The sequence below is a fragment of the Parus major genome, chromosome 13, assembly GCF_001522545.3.
Source record: "Parus major isolate Abel chromosome 13, Parus_major1.1, whole genome shotgun sequence".
In the NCBI taxonomy this organism is placed as follows: Eukaryota; Metazoa; Chordata; class Aves; order Passeriformes; family Paridae; genus Parus; species Parus major.
The window spans coordinates 4683817-4703268 of record NC_031782.1 but is presented as its reverse complement, the minus strand read 5'-3'; the positions used below and the strand labels follow the sequence as shown (position 1 = coordinate 4703268).

At 42.9% G+C, this 19452-nt stretch overlaps 1 protein-coding gene across 4 annotated transcripts in view; it reads left to right on the top strand.

Annotated features, from left to right (window-relative positions):
- Positions 1-19452, top strand: part of SGCD (sarcoglycan delta) — a 305900-nt gene that overhangs the window by 253605 nt on the left and 32843 nt on the right. For all 4 annotated transcript variants that reach the window (XM_015642158.3, XM_015642153.3, XM_019008187.2 and 1 more), the window contains one exon: positions 13147-13219. In XM_015642158.3, coding sequence (XP_015497644.1) covers positions 13147-13219 — 73 coding nt within the window. The remainder of the gene's footprint in view (positions 1-13146; positions 13220-19452) is intronic.

Sequence of the window (19452 nt, the reverse complement as noted above, 5' to 3'; positions counted from 1 at the left end):
ATCCAACCCTTAACATTTTTTGCTGCCTGGTGTCCTGCTGTTCTGGATGGTTCCTGTTTGTGCACAGGGTGGGTGCAGCTCTCTGCAGGTCACTGTTGTTACACACTGGACTAGTTCAGTCACCAGCTATAAAAACTTCGGTGGGTTTCACAGGATAAATGCTGAACTTCACAAAATTAAGAGTATCTTTGTTAGCTTATAACTTGGAAGAGGCCCGTTCAAAATTCTTGCTGTGTTCCAGAGCTGGGGACATTTGTCACAATCTGTGTTCTCCAACAAAGTTCCCTTCAGGCTGCACCATTCAGAGCTAATTCATGCAGGGTAGATGAAGTCAGGGGGCAACAGTTCTTAAGCATTTTCTTGGAGACCTTAAAATAAGAGAGATTTACATCATTGGTTTAAAAAAAATACAGAGCCTTTTTCTTACAAGCTCAAGTACTCCTTTTCAGATTACATACTTACAAAAAATTGCTTTTAAGTTCCTCAGTACTTTCAAGAAACCAGGAATTAAAATTTTAATAGCTGTTTTGAGTTTCTGCCTTGTTTTAGTCTCCAGAATAAACAGCATTAAAAATCTGCTGATCACTGTAGTGCAGTTTCATTTTTACCTGTAACTGAGTTTCTCGAGGTTGGTTTGACTTTTTCAGATCTATCAAAAAAGAAAAAGTGGAATGATACTACTGGTGATGTTACATAGCAAGTATTCTGATGACCTTGAGCTGAAATGCTTTCTGAGTTCATACTTGGCTTTGTTTTTCTCCAGCTTTGCTTCCCCAATCTAATTTTATCTCCGAAAGTGTTTGCCGTGGCTGTTTGCCATGCTGGGAAGTGTTGTACCATATGTTCGTGTTTCTTGCGGTGTTTTTGTCTGCTCTGAGGGCCAGTCCGAGCTGCAGCACACAGACAAATTCCTTTGATCATTCTTCTGGTGTTTGGGCTCTCAGGTGCTGCTGGAATGTGTCTGCTGACACCCATCTAGGCCATGTAAATAATTTCAACTTGTTCTTGTTGTTGCTGAACACGTACTTGTTGTAGAGACAAGTGTGTGTGTCAGGAGCCTGGCATGAAAGTCATCCCCCAGAGGTCAGAGCAGCAGTTCTCATGGCCAGCTTTGAGTATTGCCAGAGACAATAACTCTTGTCTTTGTAGGGACTTTTTTTCTGAAAAGTTTTTTTTCTGAAACTTTGTGCCACAAACCGATGCTGAATCCTTGTCCTGAGAAAAAGAGGTGCTCTCCTGTTTTGAAATGAACCCTGCTCTGGGTATCTAGAGGATTTTTCAACATTAGCAAGGGATAAGAAAGGGGAAGAATACACAGAATTATAGATTAAAAACAAATGCAAGTAGGACATACGATGCATTTGATGGTGCTTCAAAAAACTGCACAGCACGGACAGTGCAGATTACCATATGAAAGTGCTTTTTATTTGATTTGTATTTTGGGGAGTTATTTCTGATTTATGAGCATTAAAGGACACAGAAAGACAGAGCTGGCCACCTCTGCTTTTCACAGATGATGTAATTTAGAGTGCTTCAGTGATTTTATTTGATATAGTGTCCAGTGAAATCTGTCATCATAGGAGACACTGGAGGATGACAGGAATTTCTCTGAGGGAAGGGCAGCTCCCTGAGCCCTCTGGCCATGCTGAGCTCTGGTAGCATAGACAGAACCTCCAGCAGACACAAAGAATTCCCTCTGCCTCACTCAATTTGGGAGCTCAGCACTGCCTGGGTCCAGATAACTCTGAGGGAGCTTGCAAGAGTTCCTGCAAGAACTCCTTCAAAAGCTGAGCCTTACAACCACTCAACTCCACCCTTTTTGTTCCAAGCTCTTTTGCCAGTGCTTGTGTGGGGATGGGATGGGATGGGATGGGATGGGATGGGATGGGATGGGATGGGATGGGATGGGAACACATTCTCACTCTTAGCATCCCTTCCCCCCCACCAAACATCACCCTGTGGAATTTGAACACCCCACAGTCTTTTAAGAGATCCCAAAACAAACCTCAGAGCTGCTCTCCTTCCTCGGAACCGCAGCTCTGCGTTTGCAGGCCTTGGATTTCTGAAGGCAAAATCTGCCCACGGTGCTGCCCACGTGGGGGGATGTGGGACCCTCCCCTTGCCATGGGCAGCAGAGCTTTGGGCAAACCCAGGGACACACGGGCTCACCAAACACAGACCCTTGTAGGGGAGATAAATGAGCTGCTCCTAATTGAATTTGTATTTGCTGCCTCGTCCTCCCTCCCTCCCTCCAGAAATGAAACATGCCCAGACCATCTGAAAAATGGGGTGTAAGAAACACTCTTTAGTTAGAAGAGTATTAAAAAATAACTTTGATATATATTAATTACAATTTCATTTAATAGCTTATTGAACGTTATAGCATTTATAAATAAAAGACGATCATAAAGCATTATTCTGACTGTTAATTAGCTCTATTTATTCTGCAGATTAGTTTTTAAATATGCCCTCTAGATGCCACTTGATACTAATTAACAGAGTTACATTATTATCTCTATAGAAAGGCATTTTTAATTAAATCTAAAGCAATTTAAATTAGCATGAGTTTTTACAGAAATTAAACTCTGGTCAGATGCTTAATTTAGCCTTATAAGACAACATCTGATGACATGCCAGTGTCGGTTCTCCCAAGGGCCTTGACATCTCTTTTTTTTTGAGATTATTTTTTGAAGTTTGTTTTCAGGGAAACTTGCCAGTATACTCTGGTGTTTAATATTTATGATGGATTTAACCAATTTTTTTGAAGACTAAATGCTGATGGGAATCCACAGGCATTGCAGTGAGCTGAGATAATACCACAAAAGCCACACTTCTGCAGCTGACAGGAGCCTGGCAGTCCCTGGGTTTGTGTGGGAGGTGGGATTGCGCAGGCTGGAGGTTGTCCTCTTACAAATCTACCAAGCTTTTTAACCACTGGTAAAATTACTATTTTGCTTTCCAACAAGGATAGGATTAATCACAACCCCACAGGGTCCCTTCTCTGTACAGAACAGTGCAGGGTTTGCTCCCTAACCCCAGAAAATGTCTCTCAGACATTTGGATTAACAAGGCAGAAACTTTTCTTCTCATGGAGCCTAATGATAAAAAATTGGCTAAAGCCTTCTCCTGTAGCAAACCCTAAAATATTTAGAATGGGGTAGGATGCCTTTCATCTCCCAGAATAAAAACTGCAGGAGCAGTGTGACCCAGCCCAGCACCATGGCTGATTTAAAAGTACCTTTGATCTCACCAACCTTTCCCTGCCTGCCTGGTAAATAATTAGCCAGTAGCTCCATTTCTGCCTTGTAGGTTTTTTCCTTCTGTAGCCAACACCCTTTGGGCAGTGAAACATGTGGAACATGTCAGAGCTGACCACAGGTTAGACTTTTAGGACTGTTAGTTTGGGAGCATTTTTTTGTTCAAGTTTCTCTCCAGCTGCCTGGGAATGCACCTGGCAAGAGGAATCAGCTGTTGAAAGGTTATTGCAAATTTATTAATAAGTTTGGAGTAATTAAATCCAAAGCATATTTCCAGCATTTTATTTATGAGCTGTTTATTAAGGAGTTTAGAGGATTTAGTGGAGGAACACCAGCAATAAAAGCTGTGCAGACCAGGAGTGCAGGGCTATTTACAAGAGCAGGCAGTGACAGGACAAAGAGAAATGGCTTTAAAGTGAAAGATATTAGATTTAGATTAGATATCATAAAAAAATGGAATACTGTGAGGGTGGTGAGGCACTGGAATGGGTTTCCCAGAGAAGCTGTGGATGCCCCAGTCAGGCTGGATGGAGCTCAGAGTGACCTAGTCTAGTGGAAGATGTCCCTGCCTGTGGCAAGGGAATTGGAACAAAATGTTCTTTAAGGTCCATTCCAAGCTGAATCATTCTGTCATTCTGTGACTCTGTGACTGCAGAGCCTTTTCAAATGGCAGTGTTGGGGCTGTTACTGGGGACAGAGGCAGGAACCTGCTCTGTATTTATAGAACACAAGGTGCAGTGACTTGTTACTCACAGAAGGGTTAAATGAGCCTTTGCAATAACATCCCTCACCCTGGACAAGAACAGGATTTGATGGGGATGTTACTGAACTAACACATCTGTGCAAGCTGCCCCAGCTGCCTTGAGCTCCACGTCTACAAACATTGTCAGGGTTCCATGGATTAGCCTGATCTGGGAGGAGCCCTGCAGAGCTGTGCCTGCAGTGCCAGCCTGGGTACAGGACTCTGCTCAATTTTCCTCCATATTCAACTTCTAGTGGCTTCTTGGCATGTCCTTTTTAGCTTTTGCTTGCTGCAGTAGTTACAGCAGAATAACTTTAATGACTGCAAGAGTAGTTATATTTCATTAAATAATCCACAGAGGTATTTGACTGGTGTCAGTCATTTCAGAGGGTGGGGTAGGCTAGAAATTTAACAGTTTCCAGGAATTACCATCCATTTTTACAGCATGTACCCTTCTTCAGCAGCGATTATTTATGGGTCAGGACGTGCATGGTTGCCCTTTACAGCAGCCATTATGATTTCCAAATGGCATTTTGCTGATGTGTTTGTGGCAGAGGGAGCAACCCTGGTAGCCAAGTGTTGAAATCAGGCCTGACCCAGAGAGGAAACAGAGCTTTCTGCTCTCACCACTGAGTCTGCTGCAGCTTTATGTCTGAGGGTAAATGCCAGGCTTCAGTCTTTGTACTGTGGATTTTGGGCACCTCCCTGAAAGACATGTCCTTGCTACAGGTCTGTAAAGAGCCTTTTCAAAGGAGATGTGGTGCTGCAACAGAACTCAGACATTTTCCTACTGTAATTCTTTTCCTTCACAAAGGCAGTGGAGGGGAACCCCACTTTAACCCCAAGGACAGGGAACTTCTCTGGGGTACCTCACTGGGATGCCTTGCTGTGCCTCTGGAGACAAACTGCAGCATCAGCCAGGGGCCACAGCCCTTTCCCAGTTCACCCAGTCACAAATGAGCTCCAGGCTCCTCCAGAGCTCCTCCAGAGCTCCTCCAGAGCTCCTTCTGTGCTCTCAGCCAGAGCCAGGAGCCAGCCAGGCTGGGACAGGCATTTGACCTTTTACTGGAGATGTACAAACTTCTCTAGGAGGCAGCTGCAACACTCGGTGCTCCCTGCCCACAGGTAATTAGGCAGCAACACTAATGAAGCCCCGGAGCAATTGCCAAGCTGTCGTGTAGTGCTTGGTCCTGCAGGAAAGGGACAGGGAATAAAACGAGGGGAGCAGGGAAATGTGCTGAGAAATGAAGATACCAGGGTTTAGCACTGGCACTAGCAAGGCTGGAACTGCCTCTGCTGTCTTTAGCTCTCAGTTGCAGCAGTTCTGTCAGATTTCCTTGAGCTCATTGCAGAGCTGTGATTATGGGAAAAAAAATTATGTTTAGCAAAATTAAGGAGTAGTGGAGGGCAAAAACATATGTTTACTATCAGTTGTTAAAGCCACAAGAAAAAATCATTTTTTTTCTCTCAGCGAGGAATCGTGCTGTTGCTGTATCTGTGTAGAAGCAGGGGTCACAAAGTGATTTAACCTGTAATCAGCAGTGACAGGGAATTAAAAAGAATATAGAAAAATATAGAATATAGAAATATCTAGAATATGGGAAAAAAAATGTGTTGAAAAGAAACCTGATTTAGTTGAATTGGGGTAGGTTTAGGGTTTTGGTTTGTTTTTTTTTCCAAAGAGGCTGAGATGCAATTTTTGGATGCTTTCTGTCAAATAAAGTATTTCTCCCATTCTACAAGGGAAGAAATTAAAATTACCAATTCTTGAATGAATACTTCTGATAGCTCCCCTGCTTTAAGGACAATATGTGTGACACTGTTTTCCATTCTTTTTAACGGCAAATCCAACTAACATTGCTCTTCTTTTTCAAAATCCACTCACCCAGATTGCAAACTTGTCTTTTTATAGGCAAGAATAATCTGTATTGGGAGACAGAGAGACTGAGGAGTTTTCTTTGTGTTTGCTTTTACTTAAAATACATTCCAGGCTGAAAGGATAGCATTTATGTAAAGTGTATAGGCTTCAAGTCCAGGCTGAAATGTGTGTTCAGATTGTGTTCCCTTAATCCTGTTTAAGGAAAGAGAGGAATCATCCACCATCAGATTAATATTGATTAAATGTCACAAGGATTATGAAAGAAACATACTGTACACTTACCAAACAGTGAAATCAAGTTTAAAAGTGTGGCAGATTTATATTTTATTTCCTAAGTGTCCTCCCCAGCTGATCTGTTTGAAGCTCACATAATATTCTCCATGATAAATTTCCACTGTGTATTCCCACTTCAGGTGCTCCCCTGAGTTCCTTTGCAACTTTGCACAAGAATGCCGGGAAGAGCTTCAAAGGAATTCAGTGATGACATTGCTATTGTTGAGCTGCAGAAAAGTGTTGAAGGACCCCAAAACTAGTCAAGAAGGAAATATCTAGAGGTCAGCATAAGTTGTAGCAACCTTTCTTCCTATGTCTGTTCTCAGTTTGGGTGTGAGCCCGTCTGTTCTGTTCTGTTATTCCCTTTATATTCCTCAGATAAATGAAGCGAGGCTGTAGAGGATGGTGTGACTACAGGCACATACATCACTAATGACCCACTTGCTCGTCCCTGAGCTTGCAGCTCATCTCTTTGTTTGCAGGTTTTCCAGCTAAAAACCCAGGCTCCATTGATTTCTTGGGACTGAGTCAGAGATTTGTTTCTCCTCCACCCGGCAGGGCTGGAGTCACAAGGAGTTCCTGTCTGGCCTAACTCAGCCACAGCCCAGTGCCTAAGGCTTGGCTCACTCCCTGTGTGCTCACAGTGCCAAAACCAAGAGATAAAAATAAATCTGTAATAAAAGCAATAAAATTCTTTTATTTTTTTTAATTATACTACATTTTTATTATAAACACTTTGTTGATGCTGCACATGATCTCATTATTGCCCTTATTATTCAGGATTTTTTGATTGCCCTTAAAAGAACAACTCCCCAACACTTAGACAAAAAAGGAAGACAGACAGACCTTTGCAATGAGCTATTTTTACAAGATCCTGGAAAGAAATGTGAATGAAGCTTTATGGCTTTTGTTCAATGCTCTGGCTTAACGTAACCAGGCTATTATTGGACCCTGAAATAGAGCTCTTATTGATTTCAGATTTAATGGGATTCAAGGGGAGCAACAGCAATTACTATGCTCACCCATTTAAAAACATAAATTAAGGGATGAATAAGGTTTTTAAAGCTTGGAATTAGAAAAAGCAGTCACAAATAATTTTTACCTGTACTGTATTGGATTTACTTCCTGAGTATCTGTTTGCCCAGACTTTCTGAGACTGTCACATATTATCCTGATGAGACCTGCAGAGGAGAGAATCTCCACAGATGGGTGTTTTCATGAACAAATTGCTGAATGTGTCCTGATCAATAAGAGTGGGAATAAAAGTAGTTTATGGAGACCAACAGCACACTATGCATTGCCTCTTGACTTCAGCTGGAAAAAATCACAGCACATCTTTCTCCTTCCCCCCTCATTTGCACAGTCTTGCATAAGGCAGAGAATGAAAAAGATACATTAAGGCAAACTTTATCACCAGGTTCATCACAGGCCTCTGAAACCCCACTTCCATTTGAAAGCAGTGATATGCAACACTAAAGGTGTGCTGCAGGTCTGTAATTATCACTAAAGAAATACAGAGTGGGAAAGAAATGGATTGTCTGAAAAGAAAAAGGAAAGTGAGGAATAACCAGGTGCATCCTGTGTGGAAACCTGATGCCTCCCTGCATTCTGCTCACCCCCAAGAGCTGCTCAGCCGATGGCCACCTACCCCTGATAGCAGGAGCATCAATTATTAGTCTAAAAACACCTCTCATTGCATTTGAGCTGCTCTTCTCTCTCTCCCAGCAGAGAGCAGGGAGGTCCAGAGCAGTGTCTTAGCACAGTGCTGGGTGCCAGCTCTGGCCCTTGCCCTGGCAGCAGGACAGGTGCCAGCGCAGTGTCACACAGCTCAGCTGCTGCTGCAGCACACAGGGAGGGCCAGAGGCAGCTGGAAAAGCTGAACACAGATGCCTGTGCTCCTCTGGTTGGAGCTGTTGATGGTTAAGATGCACTGTCCAGCTGAGATTTGCTTCTTTCTCAGGGCATTTGTGCCCCTCCATTTCCAAACCCTAAAACTGGACTGGAAATGTTCTCTTGCCGTGAGACTCTTGATTTTTGTTCTTGAATGAAGTGAACACATACAGGGGTCTTTGACACCACAAACCTTATACCCTGCAAAGGGGGAAAAAAGTGAAAAAACCCAAAACACTCTCTGAGTGAATCTTTATGGTGATTCAAGATACTTTAGGTAGATCCTGTCGTATGCTTTATAAGTTCCTGACTGATTGTGTGGAATTAAGTTATTGGGCAGAGAACCAGCTAATGGAAACACATTGATGAAATCATTTTTGAGGGACATTAAATGGGACTTAAAATAAAGCTGAAATGGCTTTATGGATTTTTCAGTCAAACTGTTTATGAACATTTATCGGTGGTAAATTACACAGTGTCAGAAGAGGGAATCAGTATAATAGAAGCCTCTGTGATATAATACTGTGAGAAAGAATAATTTATTGTCTAGGTATGTACAGTACAGTGTATTTAAATACTAATGATATTATTGTTTTCTTCTGTCTTTGGCTGATTGCACCTAAGTTACCCTTAGCTGCAGCAGAGAGTCTCATATAATGAAAAAAAATTTCAATACTTAGCAATGAAATAGAAATTTTCTGTATGCTCTTTTCATGGCAGATAGGAAATGTTTTAATAACAGCTAATTCAGGAGTCAGAAACTGTGTTGTACAATAATAAATGTGGGTTACATTTGCTTTATACTCAGTAAAAGAGGAAGAGGGATAGAGCAGCTTTGATTGAAAAGGGAGATTGTAGCAGCTGATTCTTGAACTGCTGGAGCTGTTTGTTAATACCATTTGCCAAATCCCATCATTTCTCAGGTAGAGGACAGTGAAATTAAGACTGGAGGAATGCAAGACTAGAAGGAAATAGCTGGTCCTGAAACTACTGCCTCTTGTTTCTGAGACACCAGCTCTTCCAGTCAGGACTTTGTCAGATCTGTCATATTGTCTGTCCCATCTAACTGAAAAGCTGCCCCCATTGTAGCTCCTCTATTTGCTGGAAAACCTTCACTTTCCTTCCCAAATAAACTCAGGACCAGTTTACTGCCACTCCTAAAAGCACTGGCTCTCATATAAACATTGGCTTGGAGCCTGTGGTTGTTTTCCCTTGGTGTTATTTACCCTCCTAATGTATTTATGCACAGCATGAGTATCCTTCCTTAGCACATTGTGCTGCTCAGCTGCAAAGCCAAGTCCTTCCAGGCTTCTTTTGTAGCACAGACTTGTGTTAGTGCAGTCAGGACAATTTTTCCTCTCCATACACTCTCCTCACTGGGGATGAGCAGAGGGGGCACACAATAGTTCAAGGATTCACTGATGATTCTTAAAATAATGTGATTTCCTTTTTTTTTTTTGTGTGTGTGTGTGTGTTCCTGTTAGACTTTCTTCTTGCCTCTCAGTTTAATGTCATGTTTGCCTTCCCTTTGCCTCTGTCATGCTGCCATGAATCATGAGTAGCATTCTGCTTTTATCCAGGGGTATTATATCTTGGAAGCCTCCAACATGTAGAAGAAATTTTTACTACTTTCTAAGCACATGACCTTAGACTTCACATTTTCAATCATTTGTTACTCCATAACATCCCAGTTTTCCTCAGCAGAGCCAGAATATCCCAATTCAGTGACAACAGCACATTTCCCTCAAACCTTCCTTCCTTTTTTTTGCCAAAGCCTTGAGTCACAGTTGGATTCCATGATCTTCAGAGTCTTTTCCAACATAAGTGATTCTGTGATTCTAAAATCTCTAAATGAGGTCACTTCCTCCAGCCTTCACTTTCAACACCATCCAGCACTGATGCTGTCAAAGCCTGCCTGGGGACTTCCACGGTGGCCAAAAGCCAAATTTTCACACAGATGTCCAGTGGAGCTGGATTAGTCCAAGGCAGTTTCTTTCCTTGTGAGCTGCTGTTCCCCCAGGCGGAGACTGAGACTCTCCAGTGTAGAATAGAGGGGGCATGTTTGAGGTCCAGAAAATTCCCAGTAGTACAGAAAGAAGAGGATGGTTCTTTACTGAAAATCATCAGGCAATTTTGGTGAAACCAAAGGGAGAACTTCTCCAGAGTGCTTAATTCATCCATCAGCCCCCAGCTACAGAAAGGGGGACACTTAGGATGAGGATTAGGTGAGGTAAGGAAGGTTTGTCAGTGTCTCTGATAAACTCTCTGCCAACTCAAGGGGACCTTCAGCTGCTGACAGCCAGAGCCAGGGGAGGGATGTCTCTGTCCTGGTCCCTCAGCATCCCCTCGTGGCTGATGTCCTGCTCAGTGACAGGGACAGGTGGTCCTTTGGGAGATTCTGTTATTAAAGAAGAATATTAAGGAGTTATACAGTCAAGGCAGAAAGCCTTATCAAGACAGGTAGCATTCACTTCTAATTCGGATCAAAGGAGAGAAACAGAAGGGTTTGGAAATCTCATTCCTGTTCCCAGTGCATGAGGGACTTTTAATGGATCTGGCAAGAGGGGAGATGGGAAAAGAGGGTTTGTGAACTGTGTAGGGAAGGGAGAACAAGAAAATGGAGGAAATGAATACCAGCTCTCTTATGTTAAGCCTTCTTGAAATAACTGCATTGGGGTTTTCATTGACCTTGTTTCCAAAGTTACTTCCTGCATTTAAAGTAAATAATGAAAGCCTGGAAAACCCCAAGTTTAGAAATAAGTTAAAGTTTCTCCTTATTCTGCAAGCACTTCTGGTTACAGGCAGGTAGTTATTTTGAGCTTTACATGACTTGAATATCTGACTTAAAGTGTCTAAAAATTAATTAAAATGCCCAGCATAAAGTCATCATTAAGCCATGTGGGTGGAAAGGGTACAAGAATATCTGTGTGCATCTCTCCAGCTGCACCTCCTCATCTTCCTTCCCTCAAAAATCACTGCTCGATTATGCAGATAAGTGCAGGCTGGATGTTTTGTTACATTTCATTGCAAAGCCAAGAGCCAAGGCAATTGTGTTGGATAAAGCAGAGATTTAAACCATTTGGAAACTGTTGAGAGAGGACAGATCTGATAGTAACAACCTTCATGGTTGGCAGGTTACAGCTGCTTGTGACAACTTGTTACAATGAAAACCTATAGTAAAGTTAAAAGCTAAATATCTGTATTGTGCCATAGGATCAGTTTCAATCCCCAAGTATAAAGCTTCAGACTTTAGGCTGCTTTTATTGTCTTTGAGTTTACTTTGTTTTTCTCTGGGTTAAAAGGAGTTGGGGATTTTTTTTATAAGTGTTGGAGTACTTGTTTTCATTCTGGGTTGTTTTTTTTAACTTAACACAGTGGGACAGCTTAGTTTATTTATTTCAGTGCAAAGAAAGTGTAGTCATACCACAGCTGTAGGTGTTTCTCACTTATGGCAGCAGTTACAGCAGGATGTTGTGTTGACATGTTTTGGACCATCTCAGAACATCTGTTTTTCTGTAATGATGACTTTCAAACTGCACATAGGGAGCAGTTACAACAGCATGTGTTAGGAGTGCTCTCAAACTGTACATGTAAAAGTTTTCATCAGGATCTATAGTTTGCACCAAGAACTTTATCAGACTAAAATCTGGAGATGGAAATAAATACAGAAAGAATTAAAAAAATGCCACCACCACTGTCTGCATGCTGCCACTGAAATAGCTGTGATCACTGCAGCTAATGAGTGACTAATTGTTCACAGAACATCTGAAGGCAAGACCACAGGTTTAAATTCAAGAATATAGGTCATACTTGCTCATTGGCTTGGCAGCTGTATATTGGAGAAGAGGAATTTATAGTGCACACTGTGTGTGAGGCAGTTAGTGGCACTCTCAGTTGTGTTTTAATTGGGAGTTTCAGTGGGAGCAGGAACGTGATGTTCTGCAGCAGAATGTCAGTGACAGCACCTGGGGACTCCTGGGCTCCAGCAGAGTATTTTAAAAGTAGAACAAGAGCAGAAAAAAAAAAACCAACAAAAAAACCAATGAGAAGTCCAGAGGATTTGCTTCACAGTGATTGATTTAGAAAGCCCAGAACTTCTCAGAGAATCAGCAGATGGGGATCAGATCACCATCGGTGTCTGACTAAAGTCTCCTCATGCAAGGCAGGTTGGCACACGAGGACTTGAGAAGATTCAGTGGCTGAAAGATGAAGTGAGACCATTTCAGATTAGATGCACATTTTAAATGAGAACAGGTAGTGGAAAGGGTTGCCAGAAGGAAGCAGGGCTTTGGCTCTACAGCAGTGATACGAGGAGAGAACATCTTTCTAGAGAAGAGAGAGCAGGGTTAGATCACAAAATATGGACCCACTTCAGGGATGGCTGGCTGAAATGGCCCAACTGGGCTATAAGGTGGCCAAGAAGAGGTTTGCAGTGGTCTGGAAGTTGGAAGCTGAACCCAGCAGTGCACAGCTCTAAATCCAGTCAGCAAATGGGGCAGTGCAGCTTGCCCATGTCTCAGAGAAGGAAGGGTGAGCAGAAGTTATATTATTTCTGGGTCACACATTAAACTGGTGGCCAGGCTGGGACTGGAGCAGAGTCTGCTCGTGCTGCCCTGCATGAGGGTGCACCTCCCTCCTTTCCCCCAGGCAGGAGCAGAGCCTGACTGGAGAGGTGTTTGTAGGCATCAAGTCAAAAATTGCTTTTCTCCCTTGAGTATCTCTGAGAGCCCAGAGAAAGAAATAATGTCTTGACATGCATCCAGGTTCTTTAATGAGGGATGTGGCTGGATTAGATGCCTGGTTAGCAGAGGGTGTCTTTTCCAAGCTCCCTGCATCAGTTGGGTCAGCAAATTCTCCCCAAGTTGGGATGCAAGCACCTACTTTTCCAGCCAGAACTGAAGTTTACAGGCAAATCCCACATGTGATTGAGGCAACACATTGCAGATGAACAAGGTCTGGCTTTTTGGGGGACAGAAGGGAGGTGCAAGAAAGGCATGGGGTCAGGCAATGGGTTAAAGTGCACCTAGGTATGATTTGACAATCACTCCCCTGATAACAGCTTATAATGTTTACAATTTGTCTTCTGTTTTGTTTTGTGATTTCAGGAGCAGAAGGCACAGTGTTCCCTAAATCTATAGAAACTCCCAATGTCAGGGCAGACCCCTTCAAGGAACTAAGGTAAACTTTGGAATATGGTTTAATGGTAACTCAGTGGAGCCTTGTTGGAGTTGTGCTTACTGCTGGGCATCATTCTGCTTTTGCAAAAGAGCTTGGGATTCTCTTTGGGAGGCATCACAAGAGAGGATGCCATGGAAGAGAAGGGACCTGCCGCATTTACGTGTGATATGACCAAACTAAAGGCAGTCACAGGTCATGAGAGCAGCATTTCTGCTCTGTAACGTGCTCTGCATACCCTGGGCTCAGCATCTGGGGGAAAAAAAAATAGAGTAATTTTTTCCTGGTTGTGTGCAGGGAGGCACTGAAGGCTGTGCTGGATCACAGGGAGTAGCAGCAGGCAAAAGAATAATGCTCTCCAGTATTATCTGTCTTGCAGAATTGCAAACCCTCCCTGACCTACACAGGGCAGAGCTGTGCATGTGTGTAAGTGCTGGGATGCCACTTGCTGACAGCATTGTGCCAGGGGGAATAAACAGCACAGCTCTGCCCTCACCCTAAGGCTGGGTGTTACATTGATTTTATTTTTTAAATTTATTTTTTTTAAAGTGTGGCACTACAGGTTAACTTGGATGACTGGTCTCTGGAAAGATGATAATCACATGGCCTAATAAATTACTGAATGAATCACTGAGATACTGAATGTATCTTCTGACCAAGAGTGCTGGAAGGGTTTACCTCAATACTCAAATTATCCCTCCTTAAAAAAATTAAGAGAAATATTAAAACCAGCAAACAAACAAAAACAAACCCACAAAAAACCCACACACACAAAAAAAAAAAACACCACAGAAGGACATTTTGTCCTTAAATCTTGGGTTGCCACCTCTCCTTTGCCAGAAAGTGCTGGGATGCAGCAATCTTGAGCCAGCTGTAGCTGAGCACGAGCGCTGCAGATTTCCTGCAGATGCAGGGGGCTGAGAGAGGGCTCCTCTCATGGATTCCCTGCTCTGATACCAGGGACAGTTGTGGCCCAGCTAGGTCACCAGGGAAGATGAAGAATATCCCATCTGCCTTCCCTTGGGTCTGTCTCTACCTTTCAGTTTCCCCCAGGAAAGCCTCTAATTGTTCCAATTCCCCACTCTGGGGATCGCCTGTCAGACAGCGGGAGCAGTGGGGGCGTGATTGGGTTTGTTAGGAAAGTTTGTTCTCTTCCTCCAGACAGTGCCTTTAACCCTCCCTCGTGGTTTTCCCAGTTTGGGTCTGCTTCCTTTTTAAAAAAAAAGAGGAAATGTGGTCTTTCCTCACTGTAATGTGCAGCTGGCAGGGCAGCTCCAGGGGCTGCTGTGGGGCAAAGCTCTTCATTTCCCTGGAAAATCCAAGCAGACAAAGGCATCAGCAAATGGATTTCTAGGTGACCTGCAGGTGACAAAGGCTTTCTGGCCCAGCCCACGTTCACTGACATCTTCATTAAAAAATAAAAAAATAACTTTTTTTAAAAAGCAAGATCATGGTTAAAATATCCAATAGCGTTTCCAAAATTTACAAAGCCGGGTCTTGAGTAGTGCAAAAGAGATGAAAGATTTAGGTCCAAGTTTGTGATCATTTAAGACTTTTCTAAAATGGGAGGGGGAGTGGAATCCAAATAAGTGTAGGATGTTGTATTGGAGGGGGAAAATGTGAATTAAAAGGGCCTTAACCTGATTGACTATGCTTCTGTTCCAAAGCAAATTAAGCTAAATGAAACTGAAATTAATTTGTGGCAGTATCCATGCAAGTGATTGATTCAGTATATTTAATCTGCTTTAAATTCATGTTGTTATTTCACTTGTTTTGTGTGGAGAGCTGTTAGGTAACTGATTTCCTTTTGAAATAGTGGACTGGGTGAAAAAATCCTGTAAAATCTGTTAGAGTTTCTGTATTATTTTTTTTTTAAGGAAAATTATTGAATAGAATTTACCTGGTGAAGAAAAGTCCCACAAAGTCCTAAAATATTTTGTGCTCTTCTGACAAATTTATCTTAGCAAAAATAAACGTTTTTACAGCATCCTGAGAAGAGCCAGTGGTGGCAGTGTTTAGGGAAGGGAAGGTTTTCCAAGAACAAATGCTCTACTGCTCCCCAAACCAGGATCCATCCATCTCTCTCTGCATGTTGGATCACTGGCTGTTTCTTAGGTAAAACTGTGCCTTTTGGGGGCAGTGCAGAGTTAATAGTGAAAATAATCTTACCCTGAGGGGAGATTTTTTGGTTCCTTCCTGTTTTGATAGCAGTGTGTGTGCATAAGGTGTCCTTTTTGCCTCTTTACAAAGATGCTGCAGTGAAATGGGGCTGGAGGAGATGGGCCCCGAGCTGTCACACATCGCTGGGAAAGCAGCAGAGAAATCACACACTCAGTAGTTGGCTTGCCTCTAAAAGACTTTTTTTCTGCAATAAATAGTGCTTAGGCTGAAGCTCTCAGGTGGAAAGTGCACATTCAGCTGCTGCAGGTGCCCCCAGGCACCACCAGCCTCCATCTTCATCCTAAAGCAAAGATTGTGATCCATTGGTGATTCCTCCCTTTGCTCTTGTCAGTGCCCGCTCCTTTTGTTAGATTTCAGAATGAGGTGGCAGCGATTTGCTGTCACAAGGAGAGGAGACCAGCTGCTCCTGTCCCACCTGGGAGTCAGGACACCTGGATGTCCTTCTTTCCTTTCCTCCTCTCCCGGACAGACAGACTGACTCCCTGGCAGGATGTGCCGCTCCTCTCTGCTCCTGCTTCTCCTCCCTTCTCCCCAAGGCCTTCAGCCACCCCCGTGTGTCACCACAGCTGACACGCTGCAGGTGACAGGACACTTGTTCTGGACAGACTTTCTGTGCATTTGGCTGAGGAATGCTCTTCATCATTCAGCTGTATTGGTAATTCAGATGCTCCCTAAGGTGCTCATCATCCTGCTGAGCCTCTGCTCAGGATCCTTTCTAAAACACTTTTGCAGTGGTTTAGAAGGAGAGAATCCCAGTGGGAATATGTGCACAGCCTTTTCCTAACATGCTAAGCCCATCTTGAGGCTCCAGGAATTGGTTTTGTGCTTGTTTGAGGCAGCTCTGGACTTTGCTGCAGACAGACTCACGTGTCTAAAACATTCCTGCTCAGTGTCCACTGTGGTGGGGATGCCAGAGCTCATTAATGTCTTGTTTAATGCAGGGTGTAATTAACAGGGCATGTTTCCTACCTGGGCTCTAGAATATTCCTTAATAGTGTCCTAAAAACTAGAGATGGTCGACAAATTATTTGATTTACTTTTGTGAACTTTTTCATAGTTCTATGTATTTAAAGTAATTTTAGACTCCTGAATGTATTTGTTGTTGTTTGTTGGGTTCTAAACTGGTCAAAACCTGTAAAAAGGAAAGCAAACAAATCCAAATTATTTTCAAATACTTAGGATGTTTTTCATTGCCATCTGTTATCATCCCAAAATAGTTTAGGGGGAGGACTTGGGAGATTTGTTTGGACGTTGAAATATTTGTACTCATCTGCATTGATGCTTTTTAAAGCAGGTTGGTGCCTTTGACATATGGTAATGTGATTGCTTCTGTATAAAAGTTGAATTCAATATGACCTTTTCTCACTGGATTATTTGAGTGGCACCCAAGCAGCTTGTCAAGAACCTGCCTTGAGAACCTCTCCTTGACATTGGCAGGAATCAGCTGCCTTTTTCTATTTACATTCTTCCAGAAAACAAATACACGCCAGAGATGCTAACAGGAATTGTCCATCAAACACCAGATCAGCACTCTTCAGAGGTGAGGGATAAAGGCTGGACTAGCCACTGAATAAGGAAGGAGGAAATAGTTTGAGGGGAGGGGATTAAAAGGTGGGTGATGAAATATAAAAAAAAAGTATCAGGAGGGTGCTGTTAGAGTGCCAAGTGCTGGAAGCTGGGGATGCTGTGGGCTTGGAGCAGAGCTGCCTTAAAAACAATGTCCAGGTCGTGCTGCAGCTTGGAAACCTGCACTAGGGTATTTCTGTTCCAGAGTTAAATAAAAAGAAGTCAGACAGCATGAAATTCACTCCATGAGGGGCAAGCACACACCTGGAATTCATCCACAGATACTGTGAGTTGAAAATGCAGCAAATCACTCATCCAAGGCCAGGAAGGCAAGGGATGACTGTTTTTTTTTTTCTATAATGCACAAATATAGTTAAGGGAGAATTAATCCCTTGGGCTTAAAGGGGTAATTTTTTGGCTAAAGTTAATTATGAAGCACCAAAAGCATGAAATGGCAGATGAAATGTGCTTGCTGCTTGATTTTATTAGTGCAATTCTACCTTACCACGTACTGAACTATCCAAATAGTCCAAGGGAGACCTATTGTAACAAAAAACAATTTAAATATAGTGCTGAGCTAACGTAACAATACTCATTTTGAAAAACAGGAATTCTTACTGAGTTAAGGTTTCTCTCAGCTGTGTTTCACAAGCCACCATAGATAAGTAGGAACACAAATAATATTTCTGTCTAAAACCAATTACATTAATAATGATTAAGAGGAGAAAAATTAGAGGAAATGCAAAAAATGGATGGTATAAAAGAGAAAGCAATTGGTGAGAAATGAAAGTAATTTTTAAAGAGTAATATATGATACTGAAACACTGTTTAGTTCACAGTGAACACTTGTGGATTCCTGTGAGGTGTCAGCAAGGGGGAGATGACCACTGTACCCTTGTCCAGTGCTGGTGTTATTTTCTGATTGTTTCACCAGCAGGGATGCAATTTATTTCCCTGCTATACCAGTGCAATCCCAATAATTTTGGTAGTCCTAGCAGCTTAAAAGACAGCAGATTTTCCTTGGGATGAGCTTTACCTTCCCCACTGTAACAAATATAACTATTTTCAGTTACTTTCAGACAAGTTGAACATGAACAGGATGTACATGAACATCTCCACTAAAGCCAACACAACTCTATTCATGCACAACTAAAAGGAGACACCAGGTTCCTGGTTTCTGAACTTCAAGCTAATTTCAGTGGTCTTTGGAGAGTTGCTTTCAAGTGAGAGAGATCCTCATGCACCAACAATTTTCCCATGGCAGCTGAGGCTTTCTGAAACTTCTGCTGTTGGAGAGACTTTCCCAGAGCAGAATTCACACTGATTTTGCAGCTACTTTGCTTTAGTATCTTGTCCTGTTGACATCCCCTCAAATCTGCTGCCTGTTTGTCTCTTACAAAAGACAAGCCACAGCCCTCCCAGAGCAAAGGCAGCCTTTCTACAGCTTCTTGTGTGTGTTAAGGTATATTTATATCACTGGATGTAAGGGTTGGAGTTAAGGAAGCATTTGATTGCTGGGGCTTTCAATCTGTTGAAGTATTTGTCTTGCAGAAAGGAGGAGAGGGGGGTTGTTGTTGTTGTTGTTCCTTTTCCTTACCCCAGCAAACCTTCTCTTAATGGCCTTCCTCTCTTTCACAGACAGCACCAGGAAGGATGGATTTAGCTCTTGGTGTCCTTTCCTTCCCTGTTTTCAGTGGGTGAACTCTCAGTCTGAATGAGCTGCTCAGGAGGCACACTGTGGGAAATGCTGAGGTGTTAGTGGGGCTGTGCTGATTTATCCCAGCTGGATAAATCATGGCTCTGCCCTGTTCCCTCATCCCAACTGGATAAATCATGGTTCTGCCCTGTTCCCTCATCCCAACTGGATAAATCATGGTTCTGCCCCATTCCCAGTGCTGCTGATGGCATTTCTCCACCTGCAGATCCCCTTCACAAAGGACTAATGGATGGTGAAGGCAGGTTTGGCAGGAAGGTGTTTTGGACTCAGTGTATTGCTGAATTAAAAATTAAATTCAGGACAAGAGGCAAAGCAGCTGGAATTGGTGGTGAAGCATCCTGCAGTGTGTGCTGGGGTCTTCCCAGAGGCTCCCCTGTCCCCTGTGCTGCAGGAGCCAGCACGTCCCATCAGAGTTATGTGGCCCTTCAAGAGAGAGCAGGAGTGGGAATAGGAAAGGAAAGGGCAGATCTCTAAAGGAAATTGCTACCAAACAGCATTGCCTGTGGGATAGAGAGCAGTGGAAATATCCCTTTTGTTTGCTGGTTGATTCAGCAAAAGATGTGGGAAGATACTCAAGATTCATCTTCTTCTGTACATAATTAAGCAGCACAATTGCAACTGGAGCAATGGCTCCGGACAGAGACCAGTTTAACTTTTCCTGGGCCCTGAGTAAACCCCAACAGCTGGGTTCATTATTCTCTCTCTGCATTTATTCTGTAGGGGTTTCCTAACACAAACAAAGTCTTTTCCTGGGAGATATTAATCGTCAGTG